General features: G+C 33.5%; 3 protein-coding genes, 1 long non-coding RNA gene and 1 pseudogene across 4 annotated transcripts in view; 4 read left to right on the forward strand and 1 right to left on the reverse strand.

Annotated features, from left to right (window-relative positions):
* LOC144836057 (uncharacterized) overlaps positions 1–25,329 on the forward strand; it is a 107,077-nt gene that overhangs the window by 23,786 nt on the left and 57,962 nt on the right. The window contains exon 6 of the mRNA XM_078691233.1: positions 1,002–1,772. Within this exon, the coding sequence (XP_078547359.1) occupies positions 1,002–1,055 (54 nt within the window). The 3' untranslated portion in view covers positions 1,056–1,772. The remainder of the gene's footprint in view (positions 1–1,001; positions 1,773–25,329) is intronic.
* Positions 3,522–5,681, forward strand: LOC144835380 (E3 ubiquitin-protein ligase TRIM45-like). The gene has a single exon (XM_078690464.1). The coding sequence runs from the start codon at positions 3,522–3,524 to the stop codon at positions 5,679–5,681; it is 2,160 nt and encodes a 719-aa protein (XP_078546590.1).
* On the reverse strand, positions 11,541–11,661 carry LOC144836391 (5S ribosomal RNA; annotated as a pseudogene).
* LOC144835384 (tripartite motif-containing protein 2-like) lies at positions 11,746–12,177 on the forward strand. The gene has a single exon (XM_078690467.1). It carries the CDS (start codon positions 11,746–11,748, stop codon positions 12,175–12,177), a length of 432 nt encoding a protein of 143 aa, XP_078546593.1.
* LOC144835707 (uncharacterized) lies at positions 16,304–18,523 on the forward strand. The gene is made up of 3 exons (XR_013611094.1): positions 16,304–16,357; positions 16,504–16,581; positions 18,477–18,523. It is a non-coding gene; the product is annotated as an uncharacterized LOC144835707 (long non-coding RNA).

Below are 25,329 nucleotides of genomic sequence, written 5' to 3' on the forward strand. Positions count from 1 at the left end.
ATTGAAATTTACAGTGATAAATGATATGATGTCACATTATTATTTACACCAGCGTTAAATGTCATACAGACTACATTATGTTGATTTAACATGTTTTAGCCAATTCCCGGTATATTGCATCTAAAATCTTTACAGTATCATGGCAATGATACAATGTCTCATATATATTATATGTTACACCTGTATCAAAAGCCCTAGTCCAGAAGCCTAACTAAAACCATAACTTTCACATAATATAGGCGGCACATGTGATACATATTTATGTGACACTCATTACAAAATGTGTTTATTATACTAGACATACAATGCTAGAGATACAGTACAGATAATATGGTGCCTGTTTTGACTGTCTGCTCTCTCTAATTTAAATAAAGAGTTTATTAGTTTAGCTTACTTACAACTAATCTTTAAACATATTAGATTTATTAGAATGTATATTCAACTACATTTAACTACAACAAACGTAAACATTGCAATTATTTATCATTAGACTAATCCATATACTAGAGTTCACTCCACTTTACATGGACAACACTAATTCATTTACGTCCTAGTTAAAACTTTATACATGTCATTATATTGTAGTCACATTGATACATCGTATCGTAAAGTCAACGTACGACCAACACAGCTGGTCCGTATACTAATCTTACTATATCAGAAGATCCACAGAATACATCGAGAGAGAACACATTTTATACATTTTTCCCAAACAAATAATGTGTACTACTACATATAGTTAGGAGCACACCACAGCAAAATAGATTGAAAATATCCAGACTACTGGAGCATTTGACGATGGGAGGCAAATAAAGTAGGCTATGGAACGTAATTGAAATTCAAGAAAATCAAGAGTGACTTCTTCTAGTAGTAACCTAACCCTTAACCTTACATGATACAGCCACCACATGTGATATAAATGAAGTGCTGTATTACTAAATATTCCTATGATAAACAGTTATAACAATTTACTGAGTATTTCTTGCTCTATTTTTTTGCAGAATGACTGTGGTACAAACTTTTTCACCGACAAAGTTACAGATGATTGTGGGTAGGATAGAGGATTGTGGGTAGAATTGTGTTCAATACCAAACAATGGAAGAGGAAATCTGTAAAACAAAATGAAAAGAGAAATCATAAAATACATTGAATATACAGCCAGCATTACAAGAGACGTTAGGGTTACAGGTTGTCAAATCATAATCAAAGAAATCTGGGATAATTATAATGGTTGTTGATATAGTACAACTTATGATGTCAACTGAAGAAATGACAGAATGATAGGGCCTATACAATTCAATTTGAATATTGTATACCGAAAACATGAAGCAAAAGAAGAAGTCAAGTTTTCGCCGAAATATGTTTTTTTTTGTGTATAATGGTAACTAGATTGAAATTACAAAAATAGCACCCAAATAAAAGAGGTTTGAACTGTCAACAACCATTTTACAATACTATAACCCCGGTACATGTGCTTAATGAATTATTTTTCTTATATTTAATTATAATGAATATTAGCAGGAAATAGAGAAGACAGAAATGAGAGAAAAACAAAATCACCAAAGAGTTCAGTGTACATTAGTAGGTAATTGTTTTATAAGCAGTTATTAGTATGACCAAAGTATGTCATAATTATAAATGATTTAAATGTTAAAAATGTAAAAACTCATTGGTAATCGATTGACCTCCTAATGTTCGTAAACAGGATTATTTCAAACAATAGTACAAATTATAACAAACAGAAACATTACTGTCACGTTAGCACCATTAAAGTTAGCAGACGATAGTGCATTAACCTCATTTTGGTATGTATTGGGTAGTTACGTTTACCATGACAGTAGCTAAACTAATGTAATGTGAAATATGATGCCTATAAAGTAATTAATTATCTACTTTATTGTATTCACTTTTACAAATTTGAACAGCGTCCTCTATAACTTAACGAAAGTTACGGTAGACTTGATTCAACAGACGTTTGATTTGTATTAATTTTAAGAACAATGTTCAATAGCATTAGTTATAACTAGAATAATAATAATTATTATAAATTATTCTGAATATTTGGAATACTTTAGTACATGTTTGTATGTAAGCTTTCACATTATAATAAACGTACCTGGTATTGTATTGAGAAGAGTCTCTCATGATCAATAAGAAAATAACTGAAAATATAAAAAATTGTAATTTACACTATTTGCCAGATTACGCAAAAAAACATGTGTCTACGAGTCGATATGAGACCGGTGCTACTTTGTTGTTGATACAGAATATGAATTAGAAAGCTACCATTACTCTCTCCGAACCTGCCATTCATACAATGGGCGCGGGGGGGGGGGGGGGGGTGGTATATTTGCAGGAAACACACAAAATCAATTTAACCCAAACAAAACATGTAATACATTTACAAATCGGACGTCTACAATCAATTGCCATCGTTGTGTGACGAATACTCCTTTCACATCGCTTAGCAAAACTCCAGAATTTACACACAACAGGTTACCAACACCGGCGTTTTGTTTATGTTAAAAACGGAGTTTTGCTAGGCCATGTTAGAGAGGCACAAGATTACATAAGGACTGTGGTTGAAGAAGTTGCATTTGAAGTACACAAACTGGGCTTCAAAGGATTATGGAAGTTTGCATCTAATAAAGTACTCTCAACAAAAATATGATATTATTTCTTTGGGATAAGTGTGTTAATGGTGGTATCTTATCATTGTAAACACTTCAAACCTGTGCGTATACATCCCTATGGTAACATTCATGTATACATTGTCTGGTATCCAGAGTAAAGTACAGATGTTATCTTGTTTGAATGTACAGAAAGAACGAATCAGTAATCTACACGAGTCACATGAATACAAACTCTACGATAGATTTAGACTTATTGAAATCATTCACACCACTCAACTTGGTCGACAGTGTAAGCCTAACCCGTCTGTCTCCGAAACGTCTCGTCACTAATAACTAACAAATCTCAAACATTATTCAAAGGTAAGTACTATTTAAAGTTAAATAGTAGTCATTGTATCACAAAGAGTTCTTATAGCTTTTCCCTTACTATACTCCAGGAATCAAGAATATAACATAGCGAGCTGTCGATATTTTAAACGATTTACGATCTACGAATATGGAGGCACCATTCGCATATATTCCAATATGAATTGTAGCTTTATGGAAGGTTGTATTTTTTATCATACTTTATCACAAAGCTACGTTCGTAACTAGATGTGATTCCAGCTCAAACACATGTATGGCACGCCGTGTTTGCCAAATTAGCATTGTTTTAACGAATATTCAACCAAAAAAAATGTGTTACGTAACCGTCTTGAGTAGACAATGTGTACGTTAATCGTCGTATATATTGGCTCTCTTTCGGCGGTTCGATTATCTAAAAAGTAAAAGAAATTAGAACATGTACAAATAACAAAATAACGTTCTTATACATGCACATTAAAAATAAATAAATATAATATACTGTAAAGGTAACTTAATAATTATTGTTCACAGATCATTTTCAAGATGGCTAGCGGCGGCGGTGATTTGGCCAAATTTCTGGAAGATGTTGATGAGAAGGTTCTAGAGTGCCAAATATGCTTTAATCGACTCACCGAACCCAGAACCTTAACATGTCTTCACAGCTTCTGTCTGAGTTGTCTTGACAACTGGTTGAAGAAAACTAACAAAGTAAGCTGTCCAACTTGCTCCAAATCTTATCAGATTCCAGAGGGCGGTCTAAAGAAATTACCACCCAATACGTTTCTGAATAATTTGTTAGAAACAATTGAACAGTTTTCAAATACAGATCAGATAAATTGTATTTGTGGAAAGGAAGGTCAAGTTAAAACCTACTGTCAGGATTGCAGACAATATTTGTGCATAGAATGTAGTGACCATCATAAGAACATTCGAGCTTGCAAAAATCATAAGTTGCATTCAGTGGAAGATGTTCGATCTATGAGTGTAAATGAAATCAATGCCATGCATCCGCCTCTGTGTTCTGTCCACAACGAACCTTTAACTGTGTTTTGTAAAATATGCAAACTTGCCATTTGTATACACTGTTCAATCATGGATCACAAGGAATGGGAGGGAAAAGACAAACACGTGACCATCAGCATAAAAGATGCGTTTATAACGTTTAAACAAACATCAACAGGATTAGAGAGAGAGGCAAAAAGATGTACAACTAAATTAAATGATGATCTTAAAGTAATGACTGATTGTGTTAAGAAACTAGATGAAAACAGAGAAAATAGTTTGAGAGGAATTGAAAATCACGGAAAGGAATTGGTAACAAGAATAAAAGAAAGTGAAGACAAATTAAAAAGTGAGGTGGAGGCTATGTACAAAATCAACAGGAAGGCGACTGATCCCGAAATAGAGGATGTGACAACGACGATATCGTATATAAATACAAACATCAGTTTGCTCCACCACCTAGGGAAGGGCAATGAAGCAACGGCAATGTTATCCGGTAATGACGTCATTACAGCACTAGATGATAGGATCAAGGCAGTACCTAAAACAAAACCTGATGTTAATGCTGAGATTAAATTTGAGAAAAATAATCAACAAATTGCTTCATTACAGAAGGATATTGGAATGGTTATACAATCAAGGGCAGACTATTTAGAATTAAGAGGAGCTGAGAGTATGACATTACCAACAATTGATGTTAAAATAAAAAAAAAAGATGAATGTGAAATACATGCAAATAACATAAATGCTACATTGACACAACCGACAGGAGAAACTATCATTACTGAAGTAAAAGAAGATGACAATGGTGACTATACTCTGATAGGTAGATGTACAAGTGCGGGGATTTGCAAGGTTGATGTTAGAGTTGATGGTGAACACATTAAGAAGTCACCAATGACTATTAACGTAAAGAAAGAAGGACTATTAGACACTATGAAAATAGATCAACATGTTTATGATGTAGTAAAATATGGAGACGATTGCTTGCTTGTTTCATGTTTGGACAATGCCATTCACAAATACCAACAATCAGGTAAATACATTGGTCAGGTTACACTATCAGAAGGTGTGTGTGTCTACAGCATGTTCCTAATGAACAATTGTAACATAGCATTTAGTGATCGTGGTAATAAATACATCACATTATGCACTATGAATGGTGAGGTGGTTAAATCATTTGGTAAGGGAGAGATGTCAGATCCGTATGGTATTCATGTGGATGAAGCATCACGTGTCATGTATGTAGCTGATGATAAGAATGTAGCCATGTTTAATATTGAAAGCGGCAAACTCATAAAGAAAATAGCACAATGTAATAGGCCTCCCAAGTTTTCAATTGGTATCATCAGTGATGTCACCCTTACAAGACAAGGAAACATTTGTGTACTTTACTTTTACCAAAGCTTCTTAAAACTATTTGACAATGAAGGAACGTTTATTAAAGTTCTTGTCGATGAGGGTGATGAAGATGGTAAGGTGAAGTACCCAGAAGGAGTAGTAGTTGATGATAATGACAACATCATAATATCAAGTAGGCATAAACTACAGCTATTTAGTAATAGTGGAAAGTTCATTAAAAGGATTGATAAAGCAGACGATGGAATCAACTATCCTCAAGGATTATGCATCATATCTCACAATCCACGTAGAGTAGCAGTGGCAAATAATGGAGAAACAGTTAAAATATTCAATTATTAAATAACGATTAATAAGCTTCATTAAGCTTACGACATACACTTTTATGGTTAAATAAAAAACTAAAATCATATTCAAACCATAGTGAACATTATTAATTATTAATTAAAAATAACAACTTGTGAAAACAAATATAATTATAATAAAAAGGCGTAATCGCTATTTAATAATACAACATTTTATTTGAATGCTGTGAAACTGTTTATTTTCAATTATCAGGTTTATGTAGTGATGGCGAATAATGCTGTATAATATTAACTGCATTAGTATATATTTTGTATAAATAAGTAGGCCTATGCATTCTGCAAAAATATACTATTAATTTACATCAACGTTTATAGCAATGTGTAATTCATAATTACTGTGTAATTCTTAATTTCTCTAGGTAACTTTCAGTCTTTTATCATCATTGCATTTTGTAGTTTTATATAAGTTCTATAATTTTTATAATAATAAATTATGTAAATGAACTTACTATTTAAGGTTAATTTGTGGTACAATAAAATAGTTTAGGTTAAGACTTTATTTTATCATTCTCCATCGCTTCAGTTGTAGATATTGTGTGTTTGTGTTGAAAGGTATTCCGATAAAATTCGTACACGAATACAAATATTTCGTCTTTTTTTTTTACATTCATAATGTATATGTTACGTTGATCTGAATCACATGTGTAGAGCCAACATAAACATTATTAATCAAAAAATATACGCAAAGAGTATAAATATCTTAGTGACGTTTCGTTGTCACGCTGTCAACTTCCTCAAACGTTTGGATTGGAATGGTCTGTACAATTTTGGCGACGCTGTGTAGCGCCACCAGTCGTCCTGTTGTTGTACGGTACTGTATAACTTTTAAGATTACCTGGGGTTATTATTTACCTCCGCCAAGGAGGTATATGTAATCGGTAGCGTGTGTTTGTTTGTTTGTTTGTTAGCAGGATTACTCAAAAAGTAATTACCAAAATGAATATACTGATAGATATATGGTCAACGACCATTCCATTAAATGTTGGGACCATTTGGGACCATGGTCCCAATTATCGACCACTTTTTAGTCGCGTGGACGCGACTCTATAGTTCACTATGTCGGTCGGTCGGTCTGTCTGTCTGTCGGTCTGTCGGTCTGTCTGTCGGTCCGGTATCACTATCGCTTTCTGACCTTATCTTGATATCAGTTTAATTCTAGCTAAGTCAATTTTCACAGTATATTCCTTATGGCCAGGAATCGATGTGGTTATGTTTTCACGGTGCGCAATAAAAAATTACGCGATCTACGCACGATTTAACGAAATCACGTTTGTAATCATATCTTCACAACCATGAATCACAATTAAATAAAATTTGGTACTCATAAATTTTAGGGCATAAATCATCATATGGCAATACAATTACGTGAGTAGCGCATGTAGCGCAATTTTAAGCGTTTACAAAATAGCCATGAGTGCGCAGATTGTTGCGCGCGCACTGGGCGTTAAATGTTATTGCGCACTCTTTTTGCCCGATTTCTGTTTTTTTGACTTACTTTTCAACTCGAAATTACGTTATACGAGCACGTCAAAAGTGACAGGCTACGCACGTGTAAATTAAAAAAATATAAATGTTTTTAAACATTTCAACATTTTTAAACATGTTCAGTAATTTCGGTCAGTTGGTAGGTTGGTCGGTCGGTCGGTAAACACTAATGAGCACGCGACTGCAGCCATCTATATGGCCTTGTTAGTATACTTTTCAGACCTGCTAGTGTTAAAAGATAGGACAGAATTTTTCAAAAGCCGGCGAGCAGTCTTAACGTAACAAGTAAACTGAAATTACATTTTCTTTACAACTACTTGTCCAAAAAACTTCATTTTTGTACAAGAGGCAAGAGTTATTTGTAATTTTAAAACATAATTTGATTTAATGTGCAAGTTTTTTGATGCGAGTAGTTTAAAAAACCTATTTCTTTTCAAATTCACTCGTTTGATTTTTGCGTAGCTGTTCTATTGTTAGTCAACTGAAGCTATTGTTAATTGAAAGGCTTGTTACATAACCATTACACCAAACTCGCATACACATGCTTGTAGTGAAATTAGCCTAAATCAGAAACAGCATTAAGACACATACAAATATAATATATATATATATATATTTTCCCGGAGAAATCTTATGTAGGAGAATTTTACAGTAGGCGGAGGTATGCACTCTCGGAGTGGCTTTCTAGTTTCTTTATGTTACATAGTAAGTGTTAGGCCAATTAAAAAAAGAAATATTTGCATTACGGTCAAGATTTGAATTAGAATATTAGTTTAAAATTTTCATCTAAAGTTTACACACATTGGAAGACTTAAAGATCACGGTCATGACATTTAATACACGATTATTCCAGTTTTATTCCCGATTACTTTATCTACGGTATAAAATGTTTATTTAACGTTTACATACCTCGGAACAAAATCGAGATCATACAATAATTTGAACGATTATTCCAATACCGTATTTACTCGAATTATTCGTTTATTCGAGGTATTCGTTTATTCAAGGTATTCGTTTATTTGGGGAGGCGTTTATTTTGTTGGGTTTGAATAGAACAACCACTACCTCTGTTATCTGATTTCTTACGTACAATAAGAGAGACCGGTACTAATTTAATGTAAATAGATTAGGCTCTTGTAAACGCGCAGGAAAAAAATTGAAAATTTCAGTTGGGCATTCTGAATATTTGAAAGAATATTTGGAATATTTTTAGAAACTCCCGAATATTGAGATAATTGATGTGTTCGTTAGTGTCAAATGACTCATAGAGGTCTCTCCCAAGTGTTCTCCCGAAGCAGGTTCTGTCAGTAAGAGACTAAATTGGCTCCAATCGATATTAAAAATGATGTAGGAAAGGTATCCATAAGATAAACACTAGTTGTAGTAGATTAGGCCTAGCCATTAAAAACATAGACCAAGAGTAATCGAAGGCTATTTGTCAATCGGATAGACAAAGTACAATGTTATTTGACATTTTGTGTACTTTAGATTGTTACATAGTATCAATAATTCGGTACTTCGCTTAAATTGCCGGAAGTTGATTAGGCCTATATTGGCAGAACACTGCTTCCGATTATATTTCTTTACAGGCATCACCAGATATCGTGCTCCTTAAGTTCAATACTTTATTAGCAAATTTGAATTCAAAATGTTTGACATTTGACCATATTTGAAAATAAGTTAATATTGAAGTTCCAGTGCTGCTAAAAGTCATTCATAACCAAGGAGTTATAACTCCTTGCATAAACACGTGATATACACTGATGCGTATCACACAAATATTAACTCACAATGTATATACTTTACAGGATGTTGCTAAAAAATTAAATTTGTTCTAATATTTAAAATCAAACCAAACATTTTGTTTATTCTCATAGCCTACTTCCTTTAATTGATTCCGCTGTACTTTCAAAATGTACTCGTAAATCGTAAAATTATATTCCATAGACTTGTACACACTGCCAGCAACTACATACCGCGGCTATTGTTACTGTAGTTCATTCATAGGAGTCAGGGCCTTCTACTAAACCCAATTGTCCCCTCAACGTAGCTTTATGAAGTCAGTTCTGAAGGAACACCTGACAAAAAACGAAAGGCTCTATATGCTGATGGTTAGGTGTTTACTAATCCTGTAATGCAACGTGTTTTGTATGCAAAAACGTAGTGCGGCCGATGCCAACTACCTCAAAATGATTGCTAATAATATTTATAATCATATCAATTCTTCTAAGCATAATATAAACAAGGCCATATACTACACATATATATATTCATGGCTGTAGTCGCGTGCTCAAATTTGAGTTAGTGCTTAACGACCGACCGACCAACCGACCGACCGATATATAATATATATAATTATTATATTATATTATATATTATATTAAGTTATAGCTGATTCTGTTCAACCAAACGATAATTATATAATATTATTAATTTACGTTTTAAACTGTTTTGACGTGACGTTTGGTTAACCCAGTATTACATGTAGTTGGTTATGCCTATTTGATGTTAATAAAAGTATCACTACCACTTCCCTCGAACGAAATATTTCCACGGAGTTCCGTAAAGATGATTCGTTTTACTAGAGTATGGCTTTTCTGTTATACAACAAACGCTTGTCGTTATTTTCTTTATAATCCATGTTTGAGGTATATAAAAATCAGGGTGCCTAAGCAAGTTTATAATATTCAAACGTTTCCGTGTAATGTACAATGTTGTGTTATTGTATCAATAGACTGTACATAAAAGAATCAATCATGCTAGTCTACACAACTACACCAACGCCACAAGAACCATCAATACAAAACTATTCATTAATATCGGAACCATTTTGTTTAGATCTGAAAGCAATTGCGTCTGTCGCAACTACCAAACACTAATAATTGAGAACATCAGAAGGTAAGTCAGATAATAAGTTCTTCAGTATATTTTGTAGCATTCCTTGTTGGGTTTAGTGCACCGTTTTTAGTATCGTATTTAATATTTAGTTTAAAATAAATCATCTTCATCCCGCACTAAATTATATGCGTAAACATTGAATAATATCACGCTAATTATGTTATAAGGCAATTTTACACAGACGAGCGGTAACGGTAAGAGGAAAACCGCGTAGCTTGTCTCAAGTAGAATTAATCTTTATCTGTCCAGAGCGCAAACCCCGGCCCGTCCGCTCCGTGTTTTGTGTAAATGGTCATAAGGAATAACATTCTATATTTTATTACCGTTACCGCTCGTTTGTGTTGATTGGCCTTTATAATTTTGTGAATTAACGGCATTGCTTCGGTCTTAATAAATAAACGACGAAGAACAAATCAAGTCTCTCCAGGATCAGTCATTAACCTCTGGGCCGTCTCCGGTCTTCTTCAATCAATCGTTTCGTTTATCTATTTGAGAAGTATAATACTGCCCTCTTTTAGAAGAGGGCTTATCTACAAAAAGCTAATTTTGAGTAAATGACAAAAACGCTTTTAATTGCACAATTCCATGTAGTATTTTATTTTCAAATGAATGTTTTTTAGAAGTACATTATTTAAACTTATCTGACATAGTTTTCAATTATTATTTTTTTTAATTTTTTTTTTGGGGAGGGGGGTCAAGCCTTTTTGAATTATTTGTACTTAAAAATGACGAGACATACTTCGAAAACATGGCACTTTTCCAGTTATTTTGATTGATTTTGATAACAATTTACCAAACCATTAGTAACTTTAGTTGTAATAAATTATAAATATTTCTCTTAATCTAATTTATAATCAATCTATGTTTTATTAGAATGTACAACTGTATAATTAACTTAGATCACGTAATTTGCTGTAAGAAAAAAAAAACACAATTTATGAAAGAAGCGCTTTTCTCATGAGAACAAAAATCTGCCTCATAATATATTCATCATGCATCTGATTGGTCAATGGTATTTGGCTTTGCCTAATTGGTGAAGTGAAGAGAACAATTCCTGTATTTGAAAAATGAAAAAAACGTATAATCTTGGCAAATTCATGTTTTACCATAAATATAAAGGTAAAGGTAAAGGTAATTATATTTGTCCTCAAGCTTAACTGGAAACTGAGGAAATTCGGATTAGGCCCTCCACGGACCCACGGCAGCCAGCAGTGCAGCGCCTACCAGATCAGCACACCGGGAGACGATCCCCTACTCTTTTCGAATAGTGTACCAAGTTCTTTAACGTGCACTGTTAAGTACACGGGACCAACGGCTTTACATCCCATCCGAAGGACGAGGCAATGAGAGTAAAGCATCTTGCCTAAGGATGCAATTAGCATGGTACAGATAACCTCTAACCCATGCCTATCACATGCTAGTCCGATATTACCATTACACCATCACTCTCCAGTATATACAGCACCCGCCGCGATTTCTAGACGGTCTCCCATCCAGAACGCAACCGGGCCCAACGTTGCTTAACTTCGGTGACCTGACGAGAACCGGTGTTTCAACGCAGTATGGCCGTATATAATACACAATTACAATATTAAAGGAAAATTACCAATATAATACTATTGAAGGTAAATTATTATTTTTTTACAGATCAATCCAAGATGGCTAGCGGTGGTGATTTGGCCAGATTTCTAGAAGATATTGATGAGAAAGTTCTAGAGTGCCAAATATGCTTTAATCGACTCAACGAACCCAGAACCTTAAAATGTCTTCACAGCTTCTGTCTGAGTTGTCTTGACAACTGGTTGAAGAAAACTAACAAAGTAAGCTGTCCAACTTGCTTCAAATCTTATCAGATTCCAGAGGGCGGTCTAAAGAAAGTACCACCCAACACGTTTCTGAATAATTTGTTAGAAACAATTGAACAGTTTTCATATGCAAATCAGATAAAATCTATTTGTGAAAAGGAAGGCCAAGTTAAAACCTACTGTCAGGATTGTAGACAATATTTGTGTCAAGAGTGCAGTAACCATCATAAGAACATTCCGGCTTGCAAAATCACAAGTTGCATTCAGTGGAAGATGTGTTTCTGATGTAGTTAAATATGGAGTCGATTGCTTGCTTGTTTCATGTTTGGACAATGACATTTACAGATACAAGCAATCAGGTAAATACATTGGTAAGGTTACACTATCAGGAGGTGTGGGTATCAACAGAATGTTCCTAATGAACAATTGTAATATAGCAGTCAGTGATCATGGTAATAAATGCATCACAATATGCACTTTGAATAGTGAGGTGGTTAAATCATTTGGTAAGGGAGAGTTTACATGTCCATATGGTATTCATGTGGATGAAGTATCACGTGTCATGTATGTAGCTAATAATGAGAATGTAGCTATGTTTAACATTGAGAGTGGCAAACACATTAAGAAAATAGCACCATGTAATAGGGCTCCCATGTTTTCAATTGCTATCATTGATGTCACCCTTACAAGTCAAGGATATATTCTTGTACTTTACCATAAACAAAGCTGCTTAAAACTATTTGATAATGAAGGAAATGTTATTAAAGTGCTTGTCGATGAGGGCGATGTAGAAGGTAAGGTGAAGTACCCAACAGGAGTAGTAGTTAATGATAATGACAACATCATAATGTTAAGTCACCACAAACTACAGCTATTTAGTAATAGTGGAAAGTTCATAAAAAGGATTGATAAAGCAGACGATGGAATCAACGATTTTTTTGGTTTATGCATCATATCAAACAATCCACGTAGAGTAGCAGTGGCAAATGGAGACAAAACAGTGAAAATATTTAATTATTAAATATTGATTAATAACCTTAGCTTCATTAAGCTTACGACATACACTTGTATGGTTAAATAAAATACTAACATCATATTCAAATCATATTGAACATTATTATTGTTAATTTAAAAAAATAACAACGTGTGAACAAAATAATTATAATAAAAAAAGGCGTAATCGCTATTTAATAATACAACATTTTATTTGAATGCTGCGAAGTTGTTTATATTCAATTATCAGGTTTATGTAATGATGGCGAATAATTCTGTATAATATTAACTGCATTAGTATATATTTTGTATAAATAAGCAGGCTTATGCATTCTGAAAACATATACTATTAATTTACATCAACGTTTATAGCAATGTGTAATTCATAATTACTGTGTAATTCTTAATTTTTCTAGGTAACTTTCAGTCTTTTATCATCATTGCATTGTAGTTTTACTTTATTTTTATTAGAAATAGGGGGTGTATAATTAATTATAATAATAAATAACGTAAATGAACTTACTATTTAAGGTTAATTTGTGTTACAATAAAATAGTTTAGGTTTTGAGTTAATTTTATCTTTCTCCCTCGCTTCAGTTTTAGATATTGTGTGTTTGTGCTGGAAGGTAGTCCGATAAAATTCGTACACGAATAAAAATATCTCTCACAAATTTTCGTCTTTTTTATTTTACATTCATAATGTATATTTTTTTTTATTGTGTAGAGCCAACATAAAGAACATAAACATTATTAAATAAAAAAAAAATAGACGCAAAGAGTATAAACACCTTAAACCTGTTTTCTGTCGACGATATTCGACGCTATCGTCGTTGATCGTTAACAGTTCAACGACGATCGTTTGAAAACTATCAAACATAAATTAATTGTTAAACTTTTAATTATATTAATAGTGTAAGATTGCTCTTTGTTAATATAGTAGGCCTATCAGTTCTAAAAAATAATTTTACTTGAGAAATATAATTTTAATTTACTTTGATGTTTATACAGTAGCAATTTTCAAATATATATTTCTAATTACTCTAGGTAACTTTATTTCTTTCATCATTGCATTTTATTTTAATACTTTTAAATATTATTCATTTTAAATGTTCAACATAATAATTACATACAAATAAATTGTTCAAATCAATTTAATATAAATGTTATGCAAATGTTACTTATCTTATCTTAGATGACAAATAATATGTATCTTATTAATGATTAATTACATTAACATTTAATTTTACATCGTATTTTGCTTGATTTGAAATAAATTGAAAAAAAATATATATTTTTAGTTCATTTGTTTTAATGGCTGCTGTGTTTAGATGTTCGGGTTTAGAGATGAGTTAAAATAAGTTTGTTTGAGGAAGTCTAAAAATGTAAATGTAAAGTATTTTACATTTAAATTACAAATAGAAGGAAAAAAAATAACAAAAAATAACAAAAAATTGCAAGTGTATTCTATTTCAACCGTATTATGCTATTACAAATGAACAACTTAATTACGATAACCCATACCAGTGCTACTAATTTACTGTTAATAATGAAGAAGCTACATCGTTATTCTTCTACCTGTCATTCGTTGATATTGTCTAGGAATCGGTATGAGACTGCTGCTACTAATTTACTGTTAATAATGAAGAAGCTACATCGTTATTCTTCTACCTGTCATTCGTTGATATTGTCTAGGAATCGGTATGAGACTGCTGCTACTAATTTACTGTTAATAATGAAGAAGCTACGTCGTTATTCTTCTACCTGTCATTCGTTGATATTGTCTAGGAATCGGTATGAGACTGCTGCTACTAATTTACTGTTAATAATGAAGAAGCTACGTCGTTATTCTTCTACCTGTCAATCGTTGATATTGTCTAGGAATCGGTATGAGACTGCCGCTACTAATTTACTGTTAATAATGAAGAAGCTACATCGTTATTCTTCTACCTGTCATTCGTTGATATTGTCTAGGAATCGGTATGAGACTGCTGCTACTAATTTACTGTTAATAATGAAGAAGCTACATCGTTATGTTTCTACCTGTCATTCGTTGATATTGTCTAGGAATCGGTATGAGACTGCTGCTACTAATTTACTATTAATAATGAAAAAGCTACATCGTTATTCCTCTACCTGTCATTCGTTGATATTGTCTGGGAATCGGTATGAGACTGCTGCTACTAATTTACTATTAATAATGAAGAAACTACATCGTTATTCTTCTACCTGTCATTCGTTGATATTGTCTAGGAATCGGTATGAGACTGCTGCTACTAATTTACTGTTAATAATGAAGAAGCTACATCGTTATTCTTCTACCTGTCATTCGTTGATATTGTCTAGGAATCGGTATGAGACTGCTGCTACAAATTTACTGTTAATAATGAAGAAGCTACATCGTTATTCTTCTACCTGTCATTCCTTGATATTGTCTAGGAATCGGTATGAAACTGCCGCTACTAATTTACTGTTAATAATGAAGAAGCTACATCGTTATTCTCCTACCTGTCATTCGTTGATATTGGAATCGGTATCAGACTGCTGCTACTAATTTAATACTGAATAAGAATGAGAAAGCTACACCGTTACTCCCTACCTACCACTCTGACTTTGAAGAACAAATAACAAATATTTAAATATCATTAGGCACCACAGCACATTTTGAAAGACAAAATGTGTTTTAAATAATTCAAAATTTAGTGGGGTTATACTGAAACACATCGAAAAAGACCGATTGTCAGAATACAATAAAGTTTCCTGTTGACGTCATAGTCTTTATGAAATAAATCTATTTGCATACAAATTGACAAAAGAATGGTTGATTGTATAGGCCGATGGTTGTAATGTCGTAAATCATTGCGATATGCTTGCATTTAGCAAAAAATGATGACACACAATGCATTTCAGTTTTCCAAAAAAATTGCCAAGTTTCAACAATCATGCACACTATTTAATAATTTACGTCCACATGCTAAAAATACAATAACCAAACAAGAATAGAGAATACATATAAAAAAAACATCACAAGTCTACAACGTGATTTCACGTTACATGAGGATTATTCTGCATTTAATCGTAGTTATTATACTTACAAATTATAACAAGTACGATATTGTCATTTCTTTGGAATATGTGTTTATTGTGGTAGTTTATTATGTTAATACTTTAAACATATTAAACCTACAGAAAAACAAAGTCATAGTATGAGCCCTCTTTGAGAGTAGGGTAAACATAACTGATTAACCCTTTATTATAATCATTGTGGTGTCTTTCGTAGGTCTATATGATTCTTAACGTTTCCGCTTGGAAACATTCTGTTAATAGACTACAGTATATAGACGAATCAATATGCTATAATAAAACGTCACAGGACATTAGTAATTCATATCGGAACCATTTTGTTTCAACTTACATATGAGAGCATTTGTGCCAGTCTACAAAATCAAAGACTAATCAATTGACACACAAAAACGTAAGTTAGTATAAAAGTTCTTCAGCCATTCTGTTCAGAGGTTTTATTTGTTTAATCTTGTTTGCACATCCAACGGCAAGTAACTCCCTAATACAGGATAGATAAGCTATGTTGTGCTTTTTAACCAAATCTTATTTGATGCTTAGGGAATGAGGTAGAAAACAGTCGTGAGTTAACCCTCGCAAAGATTGGATCTTGGACCTTGGAAGGAAAGAACAAACAAGGTAAGGCTCTTTTACTACTGTCTTGCTCTTTGTCAACACTTTCCTCTCAGGAGAGTGGGTTAAAATACATTTTTTATTATTTATTATATACATAATAATTGTCCATGGGTCGAATGCCTCATTGTCCTATTCAACTGGTTGATCACTAATGGATATGTTCTCACGATTCAACGAATGCAATACATTCATTAGTTAACACGCCTAGTACAGTGCTGTTCCTAAGTTAACTTTAACTTAAATAATCATCTGCTTCCATCTAGATTCGAATTTTAGCGAAGGCTAGGCCATGCACATAATTGTCCCTTTGATTTTGGCCTCGGGAGCTTAATACAACTAGAACGACACTCCGAGAGTGCATACCTCCGCCTACTATAACATTCTCCTATATAAGATTTCACCAGAAACAAAATGCTGCTGTGTGTGATTTAGGCTAATTTCACTGCAACCATGTGTATGTGAATTTGGTGTAATGGCTATGTAACCAGCCTTTCAACTAACAATAGTTTCAATTGACTAACATTAGAACAGCAACGCCAAAAACAAACGGGTGAATTTGAAAAGAAGTAGGGTTTTTTTTAAACTACTCGTATCAAAACACCTGTAAATTAAATCAAATTATGTTTTAAAATTACAAATCACAAACTATAACTCTTGCCTCTTGTACACAAATGAAGTTTTTTGGACAAAGTTATTGAGAAAATGCAATTTCAGTTTACTTGTTCCTTTAGTGCTCGCCGGCCTTTGAACATTCTGTCAGGTTTGAAAATAATGCTAATAGGCCATCGGGTGAAAATCCTATCATTCAATCCCGTTCCGATGTTTGGGTAATAAGCAAACATTTTATAGTAATTAATTTAATAATATTTTATAAGTAATAACACAAAGTTTGACATAAAAAACGTGACATATAAAGAGAAAATTACATTTAAATGTCCGTAGTTTCAATTCCTTTTTACTCGTGTTGACCCATGACCTTTTCAAAATGTTATTGATTCATCAAATTATTACTCAGTTGAATAAAATACTTTATATAACTATTACTTATATATAAATAACTATTAATATACTGTACCAAATATGGTACAGTATAACATAAATACAGTAAATGTCAAATGGCTAGTCTTTATTTATACCAAATGGTAACTAATCTGCCTCTGTATGAAGTCAGCCAATGCAAGAAAAAACTAAATGTTTCAAAACATACTATATCAAGAGTGTTTATGTTTCATGCTGTTTCCTTTAATTTAACATCTAATATTACCTATTATTTAGTATTATTTATTTATTAGCATTTATTTCTTTTTAAACTGTAATCAAATACATTTTATTTTTTATTACATTGATTGTGACATTCAATGAATAAAAAAAATAATGTATCGAGACAAGTAAATATCAACTATTTAATATTATGTATACTGAACTGTATATTTATATATAAAAATAGTGAAGTTTATCCAAACATTTTAATTGAATTATTGTGTAAAATTATTAATTGTGGTCTTCGCATGGTTTATATTATTATTCATTTAATCATATAAATAATCCAGATATGTTTATAATAAAAATATCTGACGTAACTACTGAGTAGTTTTCGTCTAATGGTAAAAAAAATGATTAAACGAATAGTAACTTGACGCAATTTTACTTCAAATGACGCGATTTAACTTGTACTGACGCGGTTTGACTTGAATTGTCGCGACGTAACAACGTACAACTGACACTGTACTTTGCCACGCTTTCTGTCTGTATACATCGATGAGATGTTCATGATATTGCGGCCTAGCGATAAAGTTTAATCGAGGTAAAGTGCGTATGATACGATATTTTTGTCAAACTGTTCATATTAATAGAACATTTTATTAGATTGATCTAGGCCAACATTTTTTATTTCCCAGAGGTCGGAGCGAAAAGTGTTTTCCGGTGGCTTTTTTTCTTCACCCGAAAAGCATTCCAGGATTGGGTCCGGATTGCCTCCAAAATGGAGTAGTACGTCTTGACCACATATCTATCTGTATTTCCATTTTGGTAATTATTTTTTGAGTAATTCTGCTAACAAACAGACAAACACACGTGATCGATTATACATATACCTCGACGGAATTGGGACAAAATATAATGGAGTGGTTTTCCACATGTCTACCTGTATTTTCATTTTGGTAAAGATCTTGTATCTACTTTTTGAGTAATCCTGCTAACAGAAAAATGAAAGCACACTCAGAAGTGATCTACTTGGCAAAATATATCCACTGATAGGGAGTATGTTGAAAGATACATTTGTTTATGTATTAGCTTTACATAGTTAAAATCCTGTGTAATATTCTTTAATACATGAGAGACGTTTCTAGTAACACAATGCTTTTATTCTCTAGTTATTCGACATCATTGTTAACACAATCATTCGTGAGGTCTTCTATACTGAAGCCATGTTTTAGAGGTCTGTTGCCTTATGGGTATCCTACATACTATAGAGGGCGACATCATAATATATGGTGCCATCATATAACATCCCTCTTCTTTAATTACTCATAATGGTGTACAAATATAATTAAACTGCGGGTCTCATTTATCAATCATATTACAATCATAATAAAACAATTATAAGTTTTATTTACAAATCTAATCTATTTGGTTTCTTAATTTTTCTGCCACTGCTAGAGCATGATGATGGTTTGTGTTCTATAGTCTTGTAATGAGTAAGTGGTGTTTCTAGTATTATGTGTGTAAAGTGTTCGTTTGTTTTGCGGATGTGTGTTCGGTTTCTTCTTAGTGTTTTCTGGTTTTCTGTCAGTACTCTGTACGAATGTGGACTTGTTTTGTTTAGTATCTTCGCTGGGATCCACTGTGGGTTTTTGTCAGAGTGTCTGATTCTCACGCTTTCTCCTCTCTTTATTGGTTGAAGTGGTTTTGTATTTTCATCATGATATTGCTTCTGTTTGTCTTGTCGGTTTTTTAGTCGATTTCTTATTTCTTTTCTGGTTGGCATTTTTTCATTGTTTGTTGGAAGTTCTGTTTTTAGTCCTCTGTGAAATATCATCATTCCGGGTGAGGCAAGTTTTGAGTCGACTGGAGTTGCTCGCATGTATAGTAAAGCTTTATCAACATCTGTGTTGTTGTGCTGAGCTTTGATGATGGTTGACTTCACTGTTTGAACCATTCGTTCGATGAATCCATTTCCTTCATGGTGGTGAGGACTTGTGGTTGTGTGTATGAATTTCCAATCTTTGCTAAACTGTTTGAATTGTTCACTGTTGAAGTGTGGTCCGTTGTCGGTAATCAATTCTTGAACCATCCAAAACTCTGAGAAGACATTTTTTATTATCGATATAACTGTCTCACTGTTTGATTGGTCTGCCGGTATTTTTCTTATGATTGAATATTTGGTGTAATAATCTGCTATTAGGAGGTATTCTACTCTATTTATGTAGAATAGGTCAGCTGCGAGTATTTCCCATTCTTTGGTAGGGATTTTTCTCTTCAACATTGGTTCATGTTGTTGTTTGTGTTTGTGTTGTTGGCATGATGGGCATGCTTTTATCATGTTTTCTATTTCCTCATTAATACTGGGCCAATGCATTGATGTTTTAGCCATCAGTTGACACTTGGTTATGCCTAAGTGGGATGTGTGTAGTTGTTTTAGGATGTCCTGTCTCATGACTTCTGGGATCACTACTCTGTTACCCTTTAGTATTATTCCGTTCTCTGTTGTGAGTTCATCCCTGTATGGGAAGTATGGTCTTATTGTCTTATGTACAGATTTTAGTTTGTCTGGCCAGCCTTGCTGTATTATATTTCCCAATTTTATGAGAGTTGGGTCTTCCTTGGTCTTCTGCCTTATTTCTTCTTCTTTGGACTCTGAGAAATATGACAGTTGTATCTTTACTTCTTCTTCAATTTGGCTGTCATTTATAGGGTTTAATCTAGACATGGTATCTGCCAGGACCATTTCTTTGCCTGGTTTATACTTGATTGTCAGATCATATCCTTGTAATCTCATTAGTAGTCTTTGTAGTCTTGGTGGTGCACACATTAGATTTTTTAGTTGGATCATCTCTAACGGTTTGTGGTCTGATTCCACAATGAATGAGTTTCCATACACATATGTGTGGAACTTCTCTACTGCGTATACTACCGCCAGTAGTTCTCTTTCAATGTTCGCATATCTTTGTTCCGCTTCTGTTAATGCCTTTGATGTAAACGCAACAACTTTTTCGTCTTGTATGAGTGCTGCTCCCACTCCAATCAGGGATGCATCCACTTGTAGTTTCAACTTTTTGCTAGGTTGGAAATAGGTCAGTGTTGTCTGGTTACATATTGTTGACTTTATCTCTTCGAATGCTTTTTGTTGTGAGCCATTCCATTCAAATACATTATCTTTTTTCAGAAGTTCTCGGAGGGGTGCTGTTTTGTCTGACAGCTTGGGACAGAAGGGACTCATATACGTGGCGATGCCTAGGAAACTTTGTAACTCTTTAACATTCGTTGGTGGTTTTATTTTGCTGATGGCTTCAATGCGCTTTGGGTCAGCATGTACTCCATCTTTATCATATATCATACCAAAGAAATTTATTTGCGGTCGCTTTATTTCACATTTCTCTGCATTGAATACAAGCCCATATTCTCTAGCGGTTTCCATCAGGTCCATTAAGTTTCGATCATGTTCTTCTTCTGTTTTCCCAAATACAGCAACGTCATCTGCGATGCCTGTGGCTCCGATGCATTTCTCCAATATTTGATCCATCTTATGTTGAAAAACGTCTTGGCTGACATTCAGTCCAAATGGTAATCTTAGGAATCTGAATCTTCCAAACCCTGGAGTGTTAAATGTGGTAAGATAACTGGATTCTTTGTCAAGTCTTATGGACCAATATCCATGTCGTGCATCTAGTTTAGAGAAAAACTTTGCCCCACTTTATCTCATCTAGGGTTGGTGTGTGATGGTATGTGCGTTTTATAGCTTTGTTTAAGTCCTTAGGATCTAAACATATCCGCCATCTCCCATTTGGTTTCTGTGAGTAGGCCAAACTTGAAACCCAAGCCACTGGTTTCTCTACTTTCTGTATGACATTTAATCTCATCATTTCATCCAACTCAGCCTTTATGTCATTTTTTATTGCTAATGGACATGACCTTGGTGCGTGTATGACAGGTGGTACCGTTTCGTCTATAACTATTTTGTACGTACCCTCAAACTTGCCAATGCCTTCAAATCTGTCTGGATAGAGTCTTTTTATGTCCTCTACATCCTTGCTTTTGTCATTTACTTCGACTGCACAGTTTATCTGTATTATCTTCAGAGTCTTTAGCGTCGGTAGTCCCATTATAGCTATATGCAATATAAAACTTTGCATTTGTGTGTAAGTTATTGAAGTAACATGGGATGTGTATGTAACCATAATGTTTGATTTGTGCTCCGTTATACGCTGTGACTTTTACATTAGATTTGTTAACATATCTATCATTAGGTACATTATTGCTCATGTTTTTAGGAAACATAGCTCTATACATTCTCAGTGGTAATATATTACCCTCTGCACCTGTATCTACTTTTACTTTCAGAAAAGTTGGTTTGTTACGGTTTATTTCAATTTTGACATTTGTGAACACTTCTGTGTCACCATCTTTAGCGTTTATCTGGCTTATTTTAATTGCTTCAAATGTAATATTAGATTCATCTTCACTGTCGCAATCGCTATCATTGCTTTTGTTTATACCATGCACGTTTCTCTTACTTCTGTTATGTGCATTTATATATTTGCCCTTTTGTTTGTCATTACGTTTTGACCTACATGCTCTACTAAAATGATTTTTCCTACCACAATTATTGCAGGACATGCCAAAAGCTGGACATTTACCATATTCATGTGATCTAGTGCATCTTGAGCATGGTTTACTTTTATCTCTATCTTTGGTTCTATCATGTTTATAATTATTAGACATACCTAATTGATCTACCGCTACTTGGTGATCAGCTTTGAGCTCTTTCCCTAAGTTTCTCGACGCTTCTGATGCCTTACATATTTTCATGCACTTATCTAAATTTAAATCATCTTCTCTAAGCAATCGTTCACGCAATTGATTGTCCAATAGTCCACAAACAATTCTATCCCTGATGAGGGATTCCTCAATTTCACCAAACTCACATGTCTTGCTCTTGTTCTTTAGGTCGGTCACATATTGGTCTATCTTCTCACCTGGTATCTGGTTTCGTGAAAAGAAAGTGTGTCGTTCAAATGTAATGTTTTTCTTGGGGTTGCAATATTCCTCAAATTTGTGCATAACTGTGTTTAATCTCATCTTCTCAGCTTCATTTTCAAATTTAAATGCGTTATATACATCTAAGCCTTGTTGCCCAATAGTATGGAGTAGTAATGACGTTTGCGTTTCACTTGGTTTTCGTGACATTCCACTGGCAATGTTATATAGTTCAAATCTCTGTTTGAATCTCTTCCAATTCTCTGATATGTTGCCTGTCGATATATTTAATGGTTCTGGCTGATTTAGGTTCGCCATGATCAATATTAATTTTTTAATATTGTCAGTTGTTGCATACAGTGGTAACAAAATGTGTATGGGCTATTTTTTGCCTTCTGCTATTCGAATACAAAATCCAATTCAGTTCTCTCCGCACGTGTGTACTCTCAACAACACGTTTTACTAATCTATTCGTGCGGCGGCGTGTACGCTAGCCTATTTATTCTTCTAGCCTAGTATAGCTTATCGATTGACTTTATTATATATTTCAATCCTACCGTTGCCACCATGTAATATTCTTTAATACATGAGAGACGTTTCTAGTAACACAATGCTTTTATTCTCTAGTTATTCGACATCATTGTTAACACAATCATTCGTGAGGTCTTCTATACTGAAGCCATGTTTTAGAGGTCTGTTGCCTTATGGGTATCCTACATACTATAGAGGGCGACATCATAATATATGGTGCCATCATATAACACCTGCTGGGGTTAATAATTAGGTGATCATTTAGAATAAAATGATCACCTATTGTTATTGTACTTGCATTAAAATATTTTTCTTCTTTCTGTACACTTTTTGTGTAACAAATATCTCAAAAAGTTCAATGTCAATGATTACCAAAATTTCACAATGTCTTTCAAATACTGTAACTTAGTCCTAATAAGCTTTTGAGCGTGATCACTCACCCGTGACGTCATTTATACGCCATTTTGTGAAATCACATTATCAATCATATCTCCATAATTCATTATCACATATTAATAAAATTCACTACACGTAAGGTTCAGGCCAAGGGTAAAAATATTAGCAAATAAAAACGCACGTGCACGTTGGGTGATGCGCGTGAAATTGCGCGTTAAAAATTAAAAAAGCTCAAAATTACGTTTTGATCAATTTAGAGCATGAATTAGGCCATTTGCGTGTTTTAAAAAATTACTGCGCAAAAACACGTTTTTGCGCGTGCGTACATAGAAAGCGTAAAAAATACCAATTTTTTGTACAAATTGCATTCTACTCATCTTCCTTAGTACATTCACCAAATTTGAGTCCATTTCGACTTAAAATAGTGCTATACGAGCAGGTTAAAAATGACAAAATGCGCACATTAATTGTACAAAAGTGCTAAAAATGGTAAAAAATAAGGCCTTTTTAAAATGAATATAACTCTTCAGAATGGAAGGTGACCCCCAATTTTTTTAACTTATTATGGAAGCCAATGAGTTGTAGATATAAGTGTATATACACATTAGACGTACAAAATGGTACAACGTCATCATTTGGCCACATGAATTTTAAAAATAGGGTTTTTACCTCTTTTGTCATAGACCACCATATTCAACAGAGCGCAACTCGCTTATTTGTGATCGATTTTCTTTTAATTTTTAATATATTCTACCTCAACCAATTATGTTACTCATGAGTTGCCCATATTTTCATTTTGATGACGTCTTCACGTCTTAAAATTTGAATAACGATGGTTACGTAATTTCACCTACAACGTATATTTGAATACCTTACAGCTCTTCTGAATTAAAGTTGACCTTGATGTTTATAACTTATTATGAGAGCTGGTGAAATGTAGATATGAATTCATATAAAAATTATGCCTATCAAATGTTGTGACGTTATCATATGGCCAGTTGAAGTTAAAAAGTAGTTTTTTCGTCTCTTTCGTCAAAGTTGTACAAATTTTAAAGAGCGCGCATCGCGCTTCTACGTACCAAATTTTCTTCCAATTGATATATTTCATTGCTCAATTCATTATCTTTCGATATCCTTATCCACAAGTTTATTTTGATATTGTCATTAGTGCCAAAAAGTTAGAACATGATGTATGTCCGTAATTTCACCAATGCTACACTGTATATAGATATACAGTATATACTGTACATAATGTATATGGCATATAATAGGCACAACTCAGCACTATAAGCGTCTAATAGGATGGCATACATCAACATTTTCCGATCGTATGTTAACATACGTGCATGTTTAAAAAATATTAATGTCAATAAAATTATAAAAATGATCACCTATAATTCGTCAAAGTGACGAATTAAATTCTAGTTTGTTTAAATAATGTTTAATACAAACAATCCCGGCATTGCAATAATGACCTTTCTAAAATCAAGATTGACCAGAATAATTATCGAGGATCAGGAGTGTCTTGAAGCTGTGCCGATTTGCGGCGCCCCTGCCTTAACCCATGTAGTAAGCGTAACCGCTCGACCAGTCGACTAATATTTTGGTCCATGTCAAAGAATATGTCCA

The sequence above is a fragment of the Antedon bifida genome, chromosome 2 (assembly GCF_963402885.1).
Source record: "Antedon bifida chromosome 2, ecAntBifi1.1, whole genome shotgun sequence".
In the NCBI taxonomy this organism is placed as follows: Eukaryota; Metazoa; Echinodermata; class Crinoidea; order Comatulida; family Antedonidae; genus Antedon; species Antedon bifida.

What these genes read in the sequence shown, in the direction of transcription:
- LOC144835384 (XM_078690467.1), top strand. Translation starts at nt 11,746, where the DNA reads ATGGCTAGCGGTGGTGATTTGGCCAGATTTCTAGAAGATATTGATGAG.
- LOC144835380 (XM_078690464.1), top strand. Translation starts at nt 3,522, where the DNA reads ATGGCTAGCGGCGGCGGTGATTTGGCCAAATTTCTGGAAGATGTTGAT.